This window comes from Setaria viridis, chromosome 2 (assembly GCF_005286985.2).
Source record: "Setaria viridis chromosome 2, Setaria_viridis_v4.0, whole genome shotgun sequence".
In the NCBI taxonomy this organism is placed as follows: Eukaryota; Viridiplantae; Streptophyta; class Magnoliopsida; order Poales; family Poaceae; genus Setaria; species Setaria viridis.
The window spans coordinates 1,940,044-1,961,244 of record NC_048264.2 but is presented as its reverse complement, the minus strand read 5'-3'; the positions used below and the strand labels follow the sequence as shown (position 1 = coordinate 1,961,244).

Below are 21,201 nucleotides of genomic sequence, written 5' to 3'. Positions count from 1 at the left end.
GCAACCAGGTCCTTTCTGATTTCTGAATCTCCTTCCCGTCCCCCATCCTCCTGCCGCCACAGGACACGGCGGCGGCGAGCACGTGCGAGGCGCCTCTTCCCGTCCCCCCTCGCCGTCCTCTCTCTCCTGGCTTGGATAGATCCCATGTCCGCCCAGAAGCCGGCGGCGGCCAGCGCGTGCGCGAGCTCCGGCCCGGCGCGGCCCGAGCCGCCAGAGGAGGAAGGGAACAGAGCGCCTCTGGAGCGGGCGGCGGAGGCCGCGGAGGAGCTGTACCGCCTCCGGGACACCTTCTTCCCCCGGGACCCTGCCGAGAAGGCCGCCGCGCTCCGCGCCCGCGCCGACGCCGCACTCGCCCTCCTCGACGCCCTCCCGCCCGGTACTCACCCTCCCTTCCATTTCGCGACTGATTCAGTTCGTAGCATTACTGCCGGGTATTAGTGAACGCAGAGGCCAGTGGGTATTCAGTTAGTAGCACACCGGGTAGGAGTGACGCTGAGGCCGGTGCCCGCTGATCAGATTACTAGCACTGGCCACTGCGGTAGCTACACATTCTGCAATCTGTGTAGGTTCGCAGCCCCCAATTCGACGGTTCTAGTCTGATGACATAGAATTTGGAAATGACTATGCCTAATTCGTTACTTGTACAGAAGCGAAGTGTGCTGTTGATTGCCATGTTAAAATTCTGGGTTCATGGCCAGCAAATCTCACTGTTGTTGTGTTTGGAACCAGTTCAAACTTGTGCAATATGCAATGGTGCTGTATGGTGCTGATGTCCTTGAATGTTTCAACAAATGGCAGCATCATCAACGTTTCGTGTATGTAAATGCGCCTTAGAATTTCTGTTTCAAAGTTGGACATAAGGCAAGCTGCATTAGGGTTTCGATGTCCTTGCTGTATCCATGTGCCTTAGCAATTTTTTTCTTGATGCGACCTGACTTATGATGCCTTGTGCTTTGTGGCATTGTTTCATGACACACTCATATATCGTTCATTTTTTTTTGTTTCTTGTACTTTCAGAACAAAAGAAATCTCCACAACAGCGTGGTGTTTTTGAATATTTGAGGGGAAAAATACTGGATGTCTTTCCTGACTATCATAAGGAGGCTGAAGATCATTTATCCAAAGCAGTATGTAGTAGAGACTAAAAAACTCTTTGTATACAATTCCTCAGATAAGAAATTAAATTTTTTGCTTTTGCTACTGTATATATTAGGTAAAGCTGAATCCATCTCTTGTAGATGCATGGTTATGTTTGGGTAGCTGCATTTGGAAGAAGGGGGATCTGTCTGCAGCAAAGAATTGCTTTATGTCAGCACTAAGAAAGGTAAATATTAACCTAGAAGTAGTTCCAAGTATCCTTTTCTATATTTCTGAATTTTCCAGCATTATTTTATTGGGCAGGGTTCAGATAAGAAAATACTGTGCCAGCTCTCCATGCTTGAAAGAAGTATGGCTCAAGGTGAGGATGTACCTTTATATTATTAGTAGTTCCTTGTCTAATATTTTTGCATAATTGATTCTCCCTGCCGCATCTATATCTTATTACCAATTATGTCAAATCATAAACATACTGTTGAATTAATCATGCTTTCAATTATCTTCTTTTGTATCTAAGCACATGAAACTTCTTTTTGCCGCATCTCTGTTGCCTGATATGCTTGTGAGAGTATTGAAGAGAACTGCTGCCGAAACAAGCTATCCTGTATACTATAGTGCTGGCCTGCTGCTATCAATAATACATCGCCAATGTTAATTTTGCACCTACCATTGTACTATGAAAAATATCATTTGTTTGGACTGAAGAGTTCTCAGTTGTCTCATTTTTATGTTCTCGTTGTCAGGTAGTGAAGACCCGGCGGTTTTAGTGGAAGAGAGCATTCAGCACGCAAAAGAAGCAGTTATGCTGGACATTAAAGATGGCAATTCATGGTGTAAGAGTTCTTTTCCTTGTGTAGTTGCTGAAGTTCTGTTTTTGTAAATTGTTCACATTTGTTGATTAGAAATTCATAACCATGTCTGTGGCCTATAGTATTTAACATGCTGCATTCTTTCTTTAACAACGTTGTGCTGGAAATAGATGCATTAAATGCATGGTTTAATAAAAGTATTAGGTACCATGAATCTTGCACGATGGGATTAATACCTGACTTGGTTCTTTTTCTTGCATGATGGATCACTACTTGGTTTGCCCCATTTTTGAGTTGTATGGATGCATAACTAAGATCCATGCCTTATTGTGATTCATGTACATGCTGCCATTTGAGAATTTGAACATGCAATATGACTAGCACGCACAGAAAGCACAATTCAATCAGCAGCCTAAAAGAAAATATTCCTTCAAGAAAGTCTGTTCATATGTCCTTTTACCTGCAGACAATATGGGTAATGCTTATCTCACTAGTTTTTTTGTGGGAGGAGCCTGGGACCACACTAAGCTTCATCATTCGGTGAAAGCGTATCAGAATGCTGTAAGTTGACATTTCATACTTCTTGCTATTGTTCCGGTTAAAATTATTGAGAAGTACGACATGCAACCTTTCTTATATTGATTTCAAATCCTTTTCTGTGTGACTCATTTCTATTATATTTATATTGTTGAGTTTGTTTTATTTTTCGACGAACTTGAGTTTATTTTATGTGCAGGAGAAGGATAAAACTATGAGTTTAAATCCAGACCTCTACTATAATTGTGCCACAGTGAGTGTCCCAGATAACTCAATGTCTTTTAGAGTAAACTAAATTATCTTTTTTTTAGTTTTGATCCTTTTTATTTTAAAATAAACTCAATTATATATAGATATGTAAATATATATTTAAATATACCTTTTGGCTACTCTACCTGGTGGCATGGTAAATTGGTGCTTCCATGCACTGTTCATGGTGTGGTAAGGTACCATGGGCGCGTGGCCTGAGGGTAATCCTTGCCACACCACAATTTTCATTTCTGTGTCACTGTGTGGCAATATTGTCCTGCAGTGCCAGTTACAGTGGTGTGGTGAAAAGGATTTAGATTTGGGAACAAGATACTTGTAGGCCTATTTTTAATCTTTTCAGAAATTTGTTTTAACAATTTCTAAACAACAACTAAGTGCAATAATTATTTGCATGCGATTTTTTTGAACCTTGATCTTCTTAGGCTGACAAATATTTGGAGAATTATGAAAGGGCCCTTCGTGGATTCGAAGCTGCAGCTTTAAAAGATCCTGGCCTTGGTGCTGATAGAGAAGTTCAGAAAATCGTCAGTCTCCTTGATAAGCTAGAGAATGCAATGAAGGTAAGTAAACCTATAGAATTGTCCCAGTATATAACTATGCTATTTAGGCTGCAGAGTTCGACATAACTTATCCTGTATCACATTCACAGAATGGCTGGTAATAATGGTTATGCATATTTGTCAATACTGGAAGGTGGAAGCTTAAATAACATTACTCTTTTTCTGGAACTGTAGTGATGCAAGCCTAACATTTTCTGTTTTCTTTAAAAGTTGAACTTCATATTTGTTTGATAACAGTGTCACAGGTATATATCATATGGCCACTTCTATGTGGTCAAGTTGGTTATCTTCTTAAGAACTTCAATTTGTTCGTGTGATAAATTAATGGGAACCCTACTGCATTAATGAAGTTGGTCATGGCATAAGTAATCTATAGAATTATTTTGTTCTTCTTTCTGTGTGACTTGCATCTAGAGATCTTACCCATGTACTTATCGCAGATGTGCTGAATCAATCTACTATTCAGTTTGCATTTGCTCGAGTAGGTGCTTTGATGAGAATGCATTGACTAAAACAACACAGTATTGTGCTATTAAAAATTATAGTTTCTTTATTTTATGGGAAATTGCTGACTTATAATAATATTCTTCCACAGGGACAATTACGATCCAAAAGATTAGCATCATTGGTGTCATCCTTGAATGGTGTCACTTGTAATAATCTTACTAACACACTGCAAATATTGAAGTTCTATATTTTCTTTTCAAAAGATATACTCCCTTTGTTCTTAAATATTTGTCGCCATTGAATTTTTTTTCGTTCCTTTGACTTTTTGTCTTTCTACAAATATTTGGGCAAATAGATAAACATACAAGGCATGTTTAAATTACTTTTGATGACAAATCTAGTGGTACTCATTTTACTTAACTAATTAATTGAATAAATATTGCTGGTCAAAGTTTTAGCAAAAAGTCAATGGCAACAAATATTTTGGAACAGGGAGTACTATTGTTGACTTCTTGTTTATGTTTTGTACCTTTATCATGTCGCAGTGAAATCATCGCACAAGAAAGCTACCATAAGCAAATTATCAGAGGGTTTGAACAAAGCAGTTGCTGTTTTGGGAAAAGTTATTCTTTTGATAAGACATGACAATATTGCTCCATTGTAAGTTGAATTATACTTAACGTTCAGTAAGCTAGTTTTGCATGCTTTACCATCCCATGTCTTTTTTTCCCTTCTGATTTCTTGTCCTTAGGGCATTTGTATATGTTAAATAGCTGGAAAAATTTATGTTTACGCTTTAACAATGTGCTGTGCAATAGCTGTTAATAATTGATAAGGTGAAGGTAGTTTAGAGATATGGTAACTGATATTGAGTTACGTTAGTCGCAAAAAAAGGAAATTGAATTCTGTTCCAACATACCTACCCCAACTTTCTTGGGACTCAGAGGACTTTTTGTTGTTGCGCTCCAACATCCAAGCACATACTCATCAAACTTGTAGTTGAGGAGGTAGTGTTAAATAACATGGAAGAAATAGAAGTGAAATAATATTATTATTCTCAATAACCTTGTTTCTATTTATTTGATGACTTGGTTATCATAAGCTAAGTGCAACATAATCATGCAGATGAGTAATGTTCAACAAAAATCATGCAGATGAGTAAAGATGTATGCAAATTTTTGTTCATTTACAGTGTGCCTACTAGAAATGCCATTGTATCTTGTTTCTTCCTCCTGATATCTCATATTGTTCATAATGTATATTATTACTTTTAATTTTTTCAGGTATTATTTAACATGTGACTTGGATCAGTCTTATTTTATACTTTCAGTCTATGGGCTACGGAATGATGCAGTAAGACCTCTTGAATGCTCACGTAGTAAAGAGTGTGCACTGTGTTCCTTGATTATCCTTATTGTTATCTTTTGTTTAATCTTTGTTTCATCATGGTTGTGTAATGTCTGACAATACAGCTTTCATTCCTAAGATCAGTATTGGACTAATTTCAGCTTTAGTTGAATTAGTTATTTTCAGTTACGTGTTATCAAGAACCGGTCTATTTTAGTGAAATATTTAAAACTAAAGGCATATCCAGCCCCATTTTATTTAATGAAAATGAGGCCAAAAGGTAGAGTCAATAGCCACACCTCCTCACCCACATCTGTTACTAGAACACACAAACAAGTCAGAAGGAACTACAACTGGAATTAGAAATCAATGTGATTCAAGTTCATTTCCAGTCAAAGAATAACCACTTGATTTGTCACAATCATTGATAATGGTCAACTTAATTGTTTTGTTGAATTCTTTGTGTTGCAAGATTAGCTTGTGACTTAGCAAATAATTTTGAGACTACCCCATCCTTTTCTTCTTTAATAGCTGCTGTACCATGCTAATTTAGGTCTTCTCTGCCATAGATTAAAGAGGGTGATCGAGTGATATTATACGAACCATACTACAGAATCCTGGATGCATCATGGAAAGACAAGGTACTCCTTTGATAACATGATATTCTACTTCCAGTCAAACTACATCACCTCACCTCAGACAACATATTGTTAGTAGTATACAGAAAACTGTTATGTTATTTGGGGATATTTTTCCTAACCCCATCTTACTTGTGTTACGTTGCATATTTTTCAACAGGATAAACTTCTTACCCTTTTGATTTTAACTTATGGATGGTACCTGTGTCATGCATTGTCAAATAATGCCCTTACATCTGGAATATCTAGTGCTATGCTAAAGCTTTTATGGTGGATGTTTTGTTTTTGCCTCTAGTCACCTCGTGACCTCAATCTTTCTTTTTGCAGATCATTATAGGAAAACAAGTGAAATAGTTGGCCCATGAAACTGTATTGAACAAAATGTCAAATTACAACATTAGTTTCTGCCATCACCATTATATAAAAGAGTAACAAGGGCTATCAGTTCATATCTCTACTCTTTTCTTTACTGTGGATAGAAACATAACATCTGATAAAAACTTTCTAAAATGAGAAAATTGATCTTGTTAATGTAGCCATTATCTAACTCATACTTCAATGCGCTACACTAGAATATTTGGTTAAAATCAGGCCAAGAAGTTCATCCTGTTGAAAAGATTGATTAAGTTGATTCTTCATCTTATAATATTTGCTGGAAGGAAGTAGTGATATGTGTGTCAGTTGGAACAAGTTTCGTTATTTTCCCTATATTTCCGTGATTTATGCATCAGTTTTTATAAAAAATGCTAAATGAAATGACTTGCATGATAAGTGTTTTTTTTAATTGTTGATGTACTATAGTTGTGATAATTATGTCAGTTTACCTATTCTTTTCTTTGATGTCATGCAGCGCTATCAGTTCAGATCAATACGAGTGGACTTTCCGGAACAAATTCTGATTAACGAGAATGCTCCAGCTCCTCATCATGTTGCACATGCATCCATCCATGCACACAACAAACCGTGATTCTCTGAAAATGTTGATTTTGATACCTATATGTCGTATTGGGCATGTCAGTGTGCTGGGCGGTGGGTGTTTCCGTGATCTAAAAGAGGGAAAACACTAGCATGAAAACGCGTTGAGCATACCGTTTTATTCCAATCAGCTAGTGTTTTAGCTTGAAGTTGCTAGCCAGCATTTTGGGGTTTGGTGTTTACATATTATAGACTTAGCGGAACAATCCGACTGCTACTTTCCTGGGAAGTGTGTGACGTGCATCAATATGGGTGGCACATTACATGTGTATTTTTGTGTAAATGTGGAGTGACATGCACCGTCATATACTGTAAAAAGTTGGTTTGATTCCTGCAGCAGTACGTTAACCCCTTACCGAAGAGAGTGACATCCGACGCCCTAGCAAATCTGCCGAACGACACTCTCTTGTACATATCATATCACTGACTTGGTGCTGAAGAACAACAGCTTCAGCTGACTCCTGTGCCACGACCTTGTACGGTTGTTTTCAGAACTCTGGATTCCTTGCTGGCATTGTCTTGCTCGCCAAAGTTCCGACCTGGAAGAGCTCAGCTTTGCTGAAAAATCTTGAGACGACAAAGAGCAGATATTCAGGAAGATCACTCTGGAGTCTGAAATGTGTGAAATGGCTCGTGGCCTGATCACCTTTGCAAGTTTGCACACTGTCACCCAGTGATAGCTGCTGAACTATCTCCATGTCGAAAAGAATAGCAACTACACCTGCACTACCATCCAGCGCCCATCAATGGCACTCAGTTCATCACATCGGTGTCGCCATGCTTGACATGTACAAACGAAAACTACATTGCATATTTGCATCCGCATGGCTCCACTGTACATACAGTACAGTTACAGTAGCTGCCGCTGCAGTTAACCGCTGGGACCCACCAGTGTCGCCTAGGTGTGCAGAGCTACTACGATGCAGCGTCCAGCACTTTGCGTCGGCCTTTTTCTGAATCTCCTGTGCAAGCGATTCAGACTTTCAGAGGCTCCCTCGTTCCAAGAAACTCGCATTGAATTCTGTCGCGATTCCGCCTGCATTCGCTCCGCTGCGTCCATGGAGGTTCGGTGAGGACGCCATGAATTGCAATGAATCCCCTGGCAATCTTTCTGCATGGACACGGGCAAAGCGTGCATGGCAGCTTGGATGCAGGTCTGCTTGTCTGGAGGAGAACGCCGCCTGTTGCTTCGTCAGTGTCTCAGTATATGGTCTCGTTTTGAAATCGAAAATTCAAATTTTAGATGTTTCAGCCGACCAGGCAATTGGAGCAGGCAGCACTGAATAAGTGAATACTGTGTCTGTGTGTAGCGGAAAAACTGATGAAAGGTTTTCACCACCGTCTACATGCAAGGCCATCTGCTTTACATTGTTCTTGGATTGGATGAATGCTTTGTTTTTACGTCTTGCGTGGTCAAATCAATGCAAAACAAGCTGAAAGGTAGACGAGCATGTCTTGTACCATAATGTCAACATTTCGGTGAGCATCGACCAAAAAGTAAAGTGAGGATGATGCATGGCCCCCAAACAAAGGGGCCCTTTGCTTAGTACTTGCACGGCCCAGACGCCCAGTTCCAAGAGCTTTTGCTGAAAGAAAGATGCATCCATAGGGGAAAGCAAAGCACCGGTGGTGATGGCTGATGAGTCGTGTGACACGCCACTCTATTTTGACCCTACACGCAGTTGCCTCACAGACCCTAGCAAAACTACTGTGATTCTCGCAACGGAAACTGGATTTAACAGCGGGTTTTTAATCATGTTTGAATCTGGATAAGAGGAATTATTAGGAATTCTTACTTTCTTAGTTTAAAAAAAATTAAAGGCCTAAACTTGAAATGAAAAGGACTCGAATGTGGATGGTGCATGGCAACTAATGGCCTTTGTCTGGCCACTTCTATGGTGACCGAATTTTGGGAATGGCAAGATATGGTGGCGCAACTTTACGCACGCTCACAAAATTGGCTTTTGCCCCACACCATCCCAATGACCAATATGCAGTATTGAAGATTTCAATCGTGGAGACAGATTTGAGCATGGACCGACACAAGTTTGATGCACTAACCAAACCGAGTTCAATCAAACAAAGATGGTTAAAGGTGACAAGTTTGCATTCATTTTTTTTAAAACTCCTACATAATTTCAAATATATGCGAAACATTTTCTACCATGCTTATTCACACATGAGAAACATTTTCTACCAAAGTTTGCACCAACCAACGAATATGCAGCATTACGGGACTCTAAAACGCACACCAACGAGTTCAAACTTTTCAATCGAACATTATGTATGGTTGCAAAAAAGATGACAAAACTTGCATTCCATCACTTAAATACTTAATCCACTCTCTCATGCTTAGTTTGGACATCCACACTTCCTACCAAATTATGCACTGACCGTTTAGAATGATAATGCCACTCTGCATATCCAACTCCAATCTTAGCTATCTTCTGTCAATATTTTCCTATATATATGTCTCATCTTTTGGTGAAAAGATGATTGCAAAACCCGGCCTTGTTTCCTCACATTGCTTCTTCTTTTTCGCCTTTTCCACAAAATTTTTCTTTCCTGCCGTGTGTGCTAATAAGTTGAAGCCCCTTTTGTTTGCCGCCCTTTTTAGCTTGGTGACCCCCCTTTTGTTTGGCTTTTGTTGCATGGCCTTCTCGTCTTGATTTTTTTTTCACCCTTCGAGTCCTTTGATGTAGAGCTCTCTGTGTGTGTGCACCCAAAAAGAAAAAAAGTTTAGGACGCACGTATCATTGACCTTTTGTGCTTTTACGTGCATGCATGCAGACTGTGGCGCACGAGTCCCGGTGAAATATGTTTTGTATGTTTGCCTCCTTTGGTTTAGACCTAGCTGTTGTGTTTGTAATCGAGATGCTGCTTTAAAGGCGCTCTTTCGAGCCTGCAGGTTTCTCCCTCCTCTTTGTATAGTTTAATTTTACTTGTATATGCAATTTGAAAATTATTTGTAGGTACTCATATAGTAGATCGACTGGTTGGCGTATGAAACTTAATACAAGATTGACCTAATAACCAAAGCAATTTTAGGAAAATGTTACGAGAATTGTGACCTAAGTTTGGTATAGGTAGAGCAAAGAGTTAACTAGAACTACTTTGGAAGTATTATATGCTCAGCCTTTTTAGTAAGTAAAGGGATATCCCACTAGTGTTAACTGCCACTGCAAAGTGGACAAAAGGCATCTCCTTTTTCATTTGTCGGTTGGAGATTGAAAAGTAGCTTGGTTCAAAAAAGATTTCAAAAGAAGCTTGCTAGCTAGAGATTACTCCCAATGGAGATTACTAGCTCTACCAGCTTGCTTAGATGGAATCACTGTGGACTTTGGTAGAAGACATTGGATTCTCCTGTCTTTTGACCTTGCAATAAAACAAGAAGAGAACGGCGTAATAACCTAGGAGGAGACCTTGGAGTGACTAAACATTGCACACTTGGACTTGGGCACATTTTTAGATAGGATCATGAACTAGTTAAGTAACATATCAGTTCTCCAGCATTAAATGTTACTACTACATGGGAGTTAGTCTTTCACTCTTGTTCAGAATAACAAAACTACCTCAAACTTTAGGTAAGATGTATGTCAGATCAATTGTTCCTATGTTAGTCACTGAAATCAAGTCAATATTTTACATTAGCCACCTGAAAATAAAAACAAGGATTGAAGATCGTCTGAACCAAGAAATTTAACAATTCGACCCGTAGTAAATCTGTTTCTGCTGTGATATGAAACATGTATAGCTCAGATCTGAGAAGATCCATGTGAGATTTGAGTGTTGGAGATTTTATAAATCGCCCAGATTCCAAGCCTCATCAGACTGCGAGCATGTCCGGCTGTCTTGCTGTCTGTCAATCTTGTTATCTTGCTGTGGTTGTTGATGTTGGACAGATTAAATATTAAATTTGGCGTCATCTTATGATCATTAGGGCAATTAAAGGACACTGCTGCGATGCTGAAGACATAACCGGCAACGTGAATGCTAACTGGAGCTTTTGGGCTCATTCTGTCGATCTGGTCCTACTCGGCTTATCTTAATATCTCTTGTTTATTTTTCAAATTGGAAAAATAATGGAGTGTTCCAACCATGTAACTTTTCTTTGGAAAAAAAAAGAGGTGATAGAATAGAATAAACAAGGACTCTGAAACTATTCAGATCATGTGAGGATTTTGATTTGTGATGAACGTGCATGGATTACAATGCAAGTAGATTGAGATGATTAGTTTAAACTCGTATCTTTGACTTGATGGGTGAAACCTAATCCTGATCAGGCCAGGCTTAGGCCAAGCAAGTAAGCAACAATAGAGCAGAACAAAATTCATCCAGACCTAGCACTTTAATTTTTTGTTGTGTTCTTCTCTGTTGCCTCCTCACTTTTTTCCATGCCCATGCTTCAAAAACGCAAAGAGCCCCACACCTTACGTACCAAATGAGACACGCAGAGGCACCATCCCAGAACAATGGTTATTCCTGTGACAAGCAAGAAGCTCCCTTAGGGCAGAGGACAAGTGATACTTGGTTACATTGGGGCTTCCTTTTGAGAAGAGACATGAGAGAGTAGAGAGACATGCTAGTGGTTTTTCAGCCCAAAACAAGAGGAAGCACCCAAACAGAGCAAGGTTTGTTTTCCTTGGGGCACAGCCACAGCCCCATTTTATCCCCACTTTCTCCACTTTTGAGGCCACCCCCTTCCATTCTTTTAGGCTTGTATGCCTCAAGAAGGTTTAAACATTCTTAGGACAAAACAGGGTGTTGTCTCTAATGGCTGGAGTATGTGGGGTCCACCAAATTCATATCATGTTGGAATCCCTTTATTTATTTAATTAATTTTCTTCACAGTTCTAGATGGGGGCTTTATACCACTAAGCTGGTATTCTAGATGGGGGCTTTATGCTCACAAAGAGAGTGGGGATATACCGATCAAATGCTACTACATGCTTTGTTGCTTTATAATCTGGATCCCATACTAAAATTCCCAAAAACTAATAGGGAGTGCAGAAAATTTTTTAAAGGAAAAATTATGCAGCACTATTATGAGTGTAATTTGCAGCTTTCAAACTTTATACGAATATTTTCCTAAAAAGACCCATATGAATATAATTGTGCTGATGAGAGAGAGTTTCAGGGTTATGCTTCTGCTCAAAGATCCTGCTGTCATTGTGAGTTGTTGTAAATGATGCAGTACTATCATATCTCTTGCATTCATATTGGTCACCTGCCCATCACTGTCACGAAGATCCCCATCTGAGAGAGCAAAATGCTCCTGTACTACAGGGATTTTGAATGAGCTCATGCTGTCACATCTGGAAACCTAACAGCTCAACTGCTGCTTACCAGGATTACCAGGATAAGCACCGACATGATTTGGATATTCCACTTTAACTAACATTTCTGGATTGCATTTTCCATGGCATGATGTGCCCATACAGTGATGCTTACTATTCTATGGTTGAAATCTTGCAGATAGTTTGCTGCAGAAAAGGAAAACAAATCTTGCAGATAGTTTGGCTGGGGTAGAGAGGGTAACCCTGACGTTTGCGTTGGCATTGGGCAGGAAACATTGGCAGTATTAGCAGCAGACAATGATTTTTCATTAATCAATTGCTATAATCTCTCACCTGTCTCAGACTAACGGTACCTGAAACTACTATTATATCAAGGTCAGTGAAATGAGAGAGGGAAAACCGACACAGCAAATAACCAAAGCAGGTTTAAAAAGCCGCAAACTTTCCCTAGTTTTCGATTCCATAGCTGTGCCGTGAATCAAGCAGGATTCAAGAACTAGAGCCAGGCAGGAATAAATTTCTCTGACCTTGGCCCAAAAGGTGCAGTGGTAGCAGTTAATACTACATCATCTACTGCTCACAACAAGGATAAAAACAAGGCAAAAGGCTGGCTTTTGCATATTCTTTATATGAGGTGTCATGGTCAATGCCTTTTGGGCTTTTGGCAGGTAGGCACACACACATACTAAACACTACCTGCTGATGTTGTGTGAGATTCATTGGGGGGCTTCTGCAGGTGAAAGATGGGAAAGAGGCTTTTGCTCTTGCAAAATGTCCACTAAGTTAGGTCTTTGACCTGGGAAGTAGTTGGTGGTGGTAGATGCCACATTGGCTGCTGGTGGATATACACAGTGCAAGGCTTCTGCCTTCTGAAGGCACCATTCTGCTCTCTGCTTGCATCATTGGGAGCTACCTCCCTCCCTCTTCTTTCTCTCTCTCCCTCCCCATTGCCCCTCTCTCTCCTCTGCTTGAGCCATCAGTTCTGAGCCAGGTCCAGCAATTTGTGTGAGTTCTCTTGTTTTATGTCCTGAAATTTTCATCGTTTATCTCTCCGCACAAGCTTAGTTTCTCGGCCTCGGTTCTTGATTGGTTTGGTTTGGTTTTTTGTATGTCTTTTTCCAGTTCTTGATTGCTTTCACACGGTGTCTGAAGAACGGACATGGCGGCACTGGAGAAGAAAGCGCACGCGCCCTTCCCCAGAGCAGCGAAACCCTCCAATCCTTCAGCAAGGCTCAAGCGCTCCAAGAGGTTGGATGCACAACAAGCTCGATTCTGCAGATTTCTTCGGTTTTATCATCTTTCTGCAATGTTCATGACGAATTTCTTCTGATGGTTGCGTAATGGCAGTGATTTGGGGGACAAAGATGCTAAGGGTGCTCTGCGTTCTTCACAGAAGACGTCCAACCAAACTAAGCTGGTAGTAAGTTCTTAATTTTCCTTGCGCTACTCTCTTCTGGATATTTGATTTCATCTGCCAGCTGTTACTGAAATCTGAGAAATTTCGTTGGTTTTATCGTGTTTTTCCCCCAGCAAGGTAAAAACTCAAACCCTCAGCAGAAATGTGAAGCCAAGAAGGGAATTCAGCCGAGGAGTGAGACGCAGAACTCCCTGAAGAAAGAGGCAAGGACCTGAAATCTGCAACTGTTCTTCATTGATCTTTTTGTTCTACACTTGTATTGGCAGCTTGAAACTGTTCCTTCTTGCACTTATCTTTTGTTGTCCTGTACTGAACTCACAGAAGAATTTCTTTTCCAAAAAAGTACCCCAAAAGATTTTTTTTCAAAAAATTACCCAAAAGATAAATTGTGCCTAAATGTAGTACAAGGATTGTAGACAAAACGATGAATCCCCAGTTGTTTGATGTTCTGTTTCTCTGTCTGACATGATGCGCACATGCAGATTCTGCAACTGGAGATGCACCTCAAGGATCAGCAGGTGGTGCGCGGCGCACTGGAGAAAGCGCTGGGGCCTGATCCTGCTCCCATCACTCTCCAAAACGAGAGCCCAATGCTAAAGGTGCACCCTTTACCTAATTACCTGACCAGTTCTTGTTTAATCTGTTCCCAGTTCATGAATGGCATGTTCAGAAGCTCAAACTGTTGTTTCTGAAATCAGCCGGCGACCCAGCTGATCAGGGAGGTTGCGACATTGGAGCTGGAGATCAAGCACCTGGAGCAGTACCTGCTAACACTCTACAGAAAAGCATTTGAACAGCAGCAGCAGCAGCAACAGGCACCCACATTGCAATCTTCAGATGCTCACCGGGAGGCGCCGAAGCTGTCAGTGAGCTCACGGTCTGCGCAGCTCGATGAGACGCCGAAGGCGAAGGCTCCTGTCAGGAGAGGAGGCGATCCGATGCTCCATTACAGCTGCCCTCCGCTTAGCAAGGGGAGGAATGGCGCCGTAGCGGATGATTCTTCGCCGTCGACGTGCCCCAGGAGGACTACAGACTTTGATCACGGCCTGAGAAGCCAGTCTGCGCTGTCGTTCCGGGGAGTGTGTTCATCCAGGATATCACCCACTGAGGACAGTCTCGCGAGGGCTCTTCGATCGTGCCACTCTCAACCTTTCTCATTCTTGGAGGTGAATTGTTTAATCCGAAATAATGCTGAAATTTGTTCAGTTTTCAGTAGCAGAAAATGGTATTTACAGTATAAATTAGCACCTGCAACGTTTGTAAGATGAAAAACTTACTTTTGCTAAATTTAGGTTATTTCTGCTAAATTTCAAATCAATCTTCGTTTGTTCTGGCTGTGTTCATGAGCAGGAAGGGGAAACTGCAACATCAGGAGTGGTGAGTTTGGCTGACTACCTGGGGACAAATGTGGCTGACCACATCCCTGAAACTCCCAACAACCTATCGGAGGAGATGGTCAGGTGCATGGCAGGGGTGTTCTGCAAGCTCGCCGACCCTCCTCTGGTTCACCACCGGCCGTCGTCGTCGCCGTCCTCGTCGCTCTCCTCGGCGAGCGTGGTCTCCCCGCAGTACCTCGGTGACATGTGGAGCCCCAACTGCAGGAGGGAAGCGACGCTCGACTCCCGGCTGATCAACCCGTTCCATGTCGAGGGCCTCAAGGAGTTCAGTGGGCCCTACAACACCATGGTTGAGGTGCCGGCGATCTCCCGCGACCGGCGAAGGCTTAGAGAAGCTGAAGATCTGCTCCAGACATACAAGTGAGTAGTTCTTATTACAGTTTTTAACTTTTTATGCACTGAAATTGTTGAAAGAAAATTCAGTTCTTTCTGTTCAGTACTGTAACTTGTGTTGAATTGTATTGCACATTGGAGTTTCAGGTTGATTCTGTACCGGTTGGAGACTGTTGATCTGCGGCGGATGACGAACGAGGAGAAGCTCGCTTTCTGGATCAACATACACAATGCATTGCTGATGCATGTAATGTGTTTCCTCGCATTACAATTATGAATTCTCTGCAATCAGTACAAATTAATTTCCTGCTGTGTTCTGTCTACTCATGCTACATCTCTCATCCATGGCACTAACTCCCACAGGCCTACCTGAAGTACGGCGTCCCACAGAACCACCTGAAGAAGACATCACTGCTTGTCAAGGTAAAGCCCAACCTCTGTCACTCCCCATCGATCATCATCGAAACCGTCTCGAAGAAGACAAACAATTCCTCAGGAACTGGCCGCGCCGGCAACGACTGACAGAATGTTCCCCTGCAGGCCGAATGCAAGATCGCCGGGCGCACCATCAACGCGGCGGTCATCCAGGGCCTTGTTCTTGGGTGCAGCACGACGCACTGCCCCGGACATGTAAGTGTGCTGGCTGCCACATCATCATTGGGTCAAAGTCTCAAAGAACACACATGTAGTGAGGAGCACGATGCGGAATAATGTTCCTGGAAACACGATGAGAATGTTTGGCTCGCAGCGTGTCTGATTGAATCGAATCGAACCCCCGTTTTGATCCTTTTGATGATGCGTGCAGTGGCTGCGGACTTTGCTGAACCCAAGGATCAAGAGCCGGGGGAGCATCAGCAAAGCCGGCGGCGGCGAGTGGCAGGCCTTTGCCGTTCATCAGTCGGAGCCTCTCTTGCGCTTTGCGCTTTGCTCGGGGAGCCACTCCGATCCCGCGGTGAGAACACACCCTCTTTTCAGCTGACAAAATTGAACACAAAGCCATGAAACCATGGATTGGCAAGTAGTTTAGTAGACATTGTGGTTCCTGGGAACTCTCAAACATAATTGAGCATGGTAACAATCAAACATACCATTTTCTTTTCTTTTCTTTTCCTTTCCTTTCTTTTCTTTTTTTAAAAAAGACAACCTTGAGGTGTTTCTGAAAGTGATAAAGCTGCATGGAGAAGTGAACTGAAACCTGCCATGGATGAACACAATGATAAAAGGAGCTCGACAAGTATCTGCTTTTGTTTCCTTGCCTTCCTTGGTATGCGCCTGTAGTGGAGTATGCATCCACAGTAGTAGCATGCAAGAATGTTCATCAAAGTACTCGACGCATCATTGCCTGCCACTCCTTTAGTCTTTTGCAAGTTCTTCACTGATGAGCTCTGTGCTCTTGGCCATGGCGGCGCGTGTTTCATGGTGCAGGTGCGGGTGTACTTCCCGAAGCGGCTGTCGCAGCAGCTGGAGGCGGCGAGGGAGGATTACATCCGGGCGACGGTGGGGGTGTGGAAGGAGCACCGGGTGCTGCTGCCCAAACTGGTGGAGGCCTACGCCCGGGACGCCAAGCTCTCGCCGGAGCGCCTCGTCGACGCCGTGCAGCGGAGCCTGCCGGAGACCCTGCGGACGGCGGTGCAGCGGTGCCGCCGGGGAGGGGGAAGGTCCGCCGGCAAGGTCGTCGAGTGGGTGCCACACCGGCAGAGCTTCCGGTACCTGCTCGCCAGGGACCTCGCCTTCCCGCACCTCAGCTGATCTGTCTGAACTCGCCGGCGTTGCTGATGCTGATCGTTAACTGCACTGATGGGTGAAGCTTGATAAAAAAAAAAGTGATTGTTAGGTGGTGTTGATAGATTTTGATTCTAGCATGATTAAAAATTGCATCCATTATCTTGTAGGAACGGGTATTATCTTATTGCGTGTGTGAGAGAAGCTGCGCAGTGTAAAGGGAATTTGTAGATAGCAACACAAAAATGAAAAAAAAAAAGATGACAAATTAGCAGGGGCATATGCTTTGAGTTCATGTGACATCATGAACAAGTATATACTTGACAGGATCCAATCATGTTCTTGAAATTTTGCCAATCAACAAGAAGTAATTTGTATTTGAAACCATAGAATCATCTGTACAGATTTGTCTTCAAAATGTAATTGACAATCTTGTAAATTTGTTAGATTTAGTAAATATATTAGAAAACAGTGGTCAAACCGGTGCTAAACAGACAGGTCTATTTTTTGACCGGAGAGAGTGTAAGTCCTAAATTGTAGACTTTTTTTTTTTTTGACGCCCTCAATTTTAGATTTCGTCGTCGCTTGAGAAAGCAAATATCCTCTACTATTTTGGGGCAAAAAGAGAGAAGAAAATAAGAGACGGAAAAGATCTTTATGGGCCTCCGGGAAAGAGACGACCCAGCCCACAAAAAAATTCTGCTGCGTCTGGCCCAGCTCGTCGCGCTGCTGGTCCCCCCGCCCCGCGGACGGAAAGCGGGTTCACAAGCCCAACGCTAAACAAAGCCCAGGAAAAAACGCGAGACGGGCCGCGCTACGGATCTGACGGCTGGGATTGCGCCGGGGCCCACCTGGCGGCGGATGCGCCTCGGCGTCTCCACAGCCACGCACACGCCCGCCACCAGCCGACGACGAGGCGAGTCGCGACGAAGGCGGAGGCGCGGAGCTGACCACCACCACAGCACAGAGGCACACAGAGCACGCCACCACCCACTGCTGCGCTGCGAGCCTGCGGGTTTTTGCTAGGGTTTTATCGAGCGGCGGCGGCGGAGATGGAGGGGGAGGAGATTGGCCTCGTCCTGGCGCGCGCCTCTGACCTCCGCTCCAGGATATCCGCCTGCGCCGCCGCGGCCCGGCCCACCGAGGGCGCGGTGAAGCGGCTGGGCGCGGCGGGGGGAGGGGATGGAGGCGAGGATGAGGATGAGCAGGGGGAGGTGGAGAGCCTGGTCGGCATCGGCGACGCGCTCGAGTCGCTCGAGCGCCAGCTCGCGTCCCTGCAGGTCTGTCTGTGGATTAATCAGTCCTTCCTTCCTTCCTTCCTTTGTGCTGCGATTGACGGCTTTCATGGATGGTAACTCGTGAATGATTTTGGTATTGACCCTTGCTAGTAGCTGTTTGGAAGCGAATCCTTCTTAATCATGGATTAGCGGTACGGAAACAAATCTAGGCCTGCATTCATCTTGTTCTGACATTTTGATTGCTTCGTCCTGATGTGTGACTGGGTCCGATTTTGTCCTCGCTGTTAGCTTCTGGAGGGATAGTCAGACTAGATATCGGCCACTGCCTGTTGCTTCAGGATGCAGCCTGTTAACAAGGAATAAGCGGGGACCATATATAGGTAGAAATGGGAGCAGATAAGCAGGAACCAAATATATATTTTTTCGAAAACATTGGCAGGAGCGCTGCCTATTCATTTAAGAGGAGAAGAAGGTTGAACATAGTTTTACAATGAAATTACATGATAGTAAACGACCTCAAGCACAAGTAACAATAAGAAACTGAAAAACATCATGAGAGAGTAATCTCCTGGCGGATGAACGGAACCAAATATATTTCTAAATTGTTTTTTCTGGCTCAGTGTGCTACAATCTGCTTGAGATTGTTTTTTTTGGGGGGTAAGGAGTTCACTTATAGAAGGGTGCTGCTGCTAGGAATTGCCATGTACTAGTCGACTAAATATGTCAATTCCTGGATGTACTTAAATTGTTAGACTCAGCTGAGTTTTTGCTCACAGCCTTGCTATTTGGATCATCCCTTTGAATTGCTCCCTTTCATAAATAGGAAACACATTTGGGAAAAATGCAGAGAAAGGTATAGAAATTTAATGCGCCATTTACTTACTAGTGTTACTTGTTAGCCAGTTGTTTGTTTCAAATATAGTGCAAGTTTACAGAGGAGCAAATTTAATGTAACTCGTGCTTTAATCAATGTGATGCTTATCTGACCAAGCGAGAGTTGCCAGTATGTTATAATTGATAGTTAGAAACATGTTGTTGCCTGCTCCCAAAAGAGTTGACAATATGCTTTTGCTCTCTACTGTTCTATCACGTTGAACTGTTAGTGTTACCTGTTAATCATTTTCATTTGAAATTTAGAGCAAAATTACTTTTGGTCAAATTTTATGTAACTCACTGTGCTGCTTATCTCACCAAGAGAGTATCTTTTGGGCACCTCATGACAGTAAGTTACTGGCTATGTGGATTATAATTGTCAGTTCAATAATTATGTTGTTTAACTGTTCCCAAAAGAGTGGACAATATGCTCTCTACTGTTCTATCACATTGAACTGTTATGTTAATAGATTTTCTCTAAATTAGCATCTATTGCAATCTTAACACCTTAAATGCCACTGCCAGGACCTCCAGCACCAGCAAAGATATGAGCGAGAAACCATCTTGAGCCAGATCGACCGCAGTCGGAGATCCCTGCTTTGCAAGCTCAAGGAATACAAAGGGCAGGACTGTGAGGTAATCCATGAGGCTGCTGCGTTTGCTGGCGAGAAGATCGAGAATGACGATGGCCTCATCCTGCCTCCTTACTCAAATCATGTCACCAACTCGTTCGTGCTCGACGACCTGTACCCTCTGAACTACGTGTCCAAGCCCAAGAAGAGCTTGCATAACGGATTGGGTTCTGACGGAGCGACGCAGGACGGCACAAGAACGAACGGGACAGAGAACAGGAACACCAGCACACCGAGCTGCGGTCTGCGAGGAGGAATCACATCATTCATCGGATGGATGGCCAAGACGGCGGTCATGGTCGTCGGCGCCGTGTCCATCATGAAGGCCGCCGGCTACGAGCCGGTGATAGGGACAAACAGCATCAAGCTGGACATCGCCGGGCTGTTTGGTAAAGCAGCGGCGACAGCCAATGAGGAAGAGCGCCGCTGCCCACCTGGTAAGGTGATGGTGTTGGAGGGCGGCAGGGCTCACTGCGTCGTGAAGGAGAGGGTGGAGGTACCATTCGACACCAACCTGGCGGCCCCAGACGCGAGCTATGGTCTGGGCTGAGACCGGACGATGTGTGAATATTATTAGGATGTAGTTCGCCCCTCAGAGGCGGCTGTGTAGGAATTGTGACTGGTTTTCGTAAAATGCGGTGCATGGGTCGTTTTCTTTTTATTATTTCTGCGTTTGGTGCTGAACATTGTGGTCACCAGAATGTTGAAGCTGTGTATCATGCTCATGTTTAAATGGCCCCTTTCTTGTTCAATCAGGGCCTGTTTGTTTCCCTAACCAAAGTTTAGCCCCTGTCATATCGAATATTTAGATATTTAGATACTAATTAGGAGTATTAAATATAGATTAATTACAAAACTAATTGTATAAATGAAGGTTAATTTGCAAGATGAATCTATTAAGTCTAATCCATGATTTGACCATGTGATGCTACAGTAAATATGTGCTACTCATAGATTAATTAGGTGATTCATCTCGCGAATTAGCCACGTCTTATGCAATTAGTTTTATAATTAGTTCACGTTTAGTCTTTCTAATTGATATCCAAACATTCGATGTGATCCGAACTGAAAATTAGTCCGTGCATCCGAACACCCCGGTATCGTTGGGTGAGCTCTTTTTATCCGACTGCTGGCCCACTATTTTGCACCTGTGATGTTGATGAGTGCACTCTGTTGTGTGATGGAATCCTCAGGCTATGCTCTGTAGTCTGTACAACCCCAAAGGGGTCTGAATTTGTTGCTGGTTATGTTGCCGGTAAAATTCATTTGCATGAACACGTACACGAATGCCGGCATCGGTTTCTCAATAATCACCAAATATGCAGTGTTGCGCAGAAGAGAAGCGCCGGCCAGCAAACTGTGCACCTTTAGGCCTCCAATTTGAATATCCAAACTCGTTTTTCTATGGTCAAGAACTGTTGGAATCTGCTAACCATATATCACACCTACCATTTTGTGTGTACTTATCCAAAGTGTTTATGTACAATTCCTTCAAATTTTGGCCCAAAGTTGGCCACTTATCACTGTATTCAGACTTAGAGTTTTTCCAGTCATTTACAGGGTTGACCCTATATTCACTATCTTTGACCATGGATTTGAGGCACTTATGAT

At 43.0% G+C, this 21,201-nt stretch overlaps 3 protein-coding genes and 1 long non-coding RNA gene across 6 annotated transcripts; 3 read left to right on the top strand and 1 right to left on the bottom strand.

The window, feature by feature from the left end:
* The first annotated feature begins 23 nt into the window (after positions 1-23).
* Positions 24-7,020, top strand: LOC117845229 (uncharacterized). Of its 2 annotated transcripts, none has more exons than XM_034726194.2 (13): positions 24-376; positions 1,018-1,127; positions 1,214-1,324; positions 1,402-1,459; positions 1,842-1,931; positions 2,374-2,468; positions 2,644-2,697; positions 3,137-3,274; positions 3,870-3,927; positions 4,267-4,381; positions 5,005-5,074; positions 5,638-5,709; positions 6,034-6,550. In XM_034726194.2, exons 1-13 carry the CDS (start codon positions 145-147, stop codon positions 6,058-6,060), a joined length of 1,230 nt encoding a protein of 409 aa, XP_034582085.1. In that variant the 5' UTR covers positions 24-144; the 3' UTR covers positions 6,061-6,550. The 2 variants fall into 2 exon arrangements, with proteins under 2 accessions (XP_034582085.1, XP_034582084.1); XM_034726193.2 differs by lacking the exon at positions 6,034-6,550 and adding an exon at positions 6,557-7,020 and having other exon boundaries at positions 27-376.
* A 5,600-nt stretch (positions 7,021-12,620) lies between these two features.
* Positions 12,621-17,127, top strand: LOC117846569 (uncharacterized). Of its 2 annotated transcripts, none has more exons than XM_034727791.2 (12): positions 12,621-12,983; positions 13,101-13,226; positions 13,326-13,395; positions 13,509-13,598; positions 13,878-13,994; positions 14,094-14,561; positions 14,746-15,152; positions 15,273-15,372; positions 15,489-15,548; positions 15,666-15,755; positions 15,931-16,077; positions 16,551-17,127. In XM_034727791.2, the coding sequence occupies exons 2-12, from the start codon at positions 13,138-13,140 to the stop codon at positions 16,872-16,874; spliced, it is 1,962 nt and encodes a 653-aa protein (XP_034583682.1). In that variant the 5' UTR covers positions 12,621-12,983; positions 13,101-13,137; the 3' UTR covers positions 16,875-17,127. The 2 variants fall into 2 exon arrangements, with proteins under 2 accessions (XP_034583682.1, XP_034583681.1); XM_034727790.2 differs by having other exon boundaries at positions 12,623-12,983; positions 13,326-13,398.
* LOC117846570 (uncharacterized) lies at positions 13,604-16,557 on the bottom strand. Its single transcript, XR_011897515.1, has 5 exons — positions 16,214-16,557; positions 15,495-16,100; positions 15,286-15,407; positions 14,791-15,135; positions 13,604-14,586 (listed from the first exon to the last, which is right to left on the bottom strand). It is a non-coding gene; the product is annotated as an uncharacterized lncRNA (long non-coding RNA).
* Positions 17,128-17,754: 627 nt separating the features above from the next.
* LOC117846482 (plastid division protein PDV2) lies at positions 17,755-20,342 on the top strand. The gene is made up of 2 exons (XM_034727673.2): positions 17,755-18,127; positions 19,484-20,342. The coding sequence occupies exons 1-2, from the start codon at positions 17,900-17,902 to the stop codon at positions 20,138-20,140; spliced, it is 885 nt and encodes a 294-aa protein (XP_034583564.1). The 5' UTR covers positions 17,755-17,899; the 3' UTR covers positions 20,141-20,342.
* Positions 20,343-21,201: the final 859 nt, after the last annotated feature.

What these genes read in the sequence shown, in the direction of transcription:
- LOC117845229 (XM_034726193.2), top strand. Translation starts at nt 145, where the DNA reads ATGTCCGCCCAGAAGCCGGCGGCGGCCAGCGCGTGCGCGAGCTCCGGC. An exon ending in AAGATCATTTATCCAAAGCA is followed by an intron (nt 1,128 to 1,213) that starts GTATGTAGTAGA and finishes TGTATATATTAG; the next exon opens with GTAAAGCTGAATCCATCTCT. An exon ending in TGAAAGAAGTATGGCTCAAG is followed by an intron (nt 1,460 to 1,841) that starts GTGAGGATGTAC and finishes TCTCGTTGTCAG; the next exon opens with GTAGTGAAGACCCGGCGGTT.
- LOC117846569 (XM_034727790.2), top strand. Translation starts at nt 13,138, where the DNA reads ATGGCGGCACTGGAGAAGAAAGCGCACGCGCCCTTCCCCAGAGCAGCG. An exon ending in ACAATGCATTGCTGATGCAT is followed by an intron (nt 15,373 to 15,488) that starts GTAATGTGTTTC and finishes TAACTCCCACAG; the next exon opens with GCCTACCTGAAGTACGGCGT. An exon ending in CGACGCACTGCCCCGGACAT is followed by an intron (nt 15,756 to 15,930) that starts GTAAGTGTGCTG and finishes TGATGCGTGCAG; the next exon opens with TGGCTGCGGACTTTGCTGAA.
- LOC117846482 (XM_034727673.2), top strand. Translation starts at nt 17,900, where the DNA reads ATGGAGGGGGAGGAGATTGGCCTCGTCCTGGCGCGCGCCTCTGACCTC. An exon ending in GCCAGCTCGCGTCCCTGCAG is followed by an intron (nt 18,128 to 19,483) that starts GTCTGTCTGTGG and finishes TGCCACTGCCAG; the next exon opens with GACCTCCAGCACCAGCAAAG.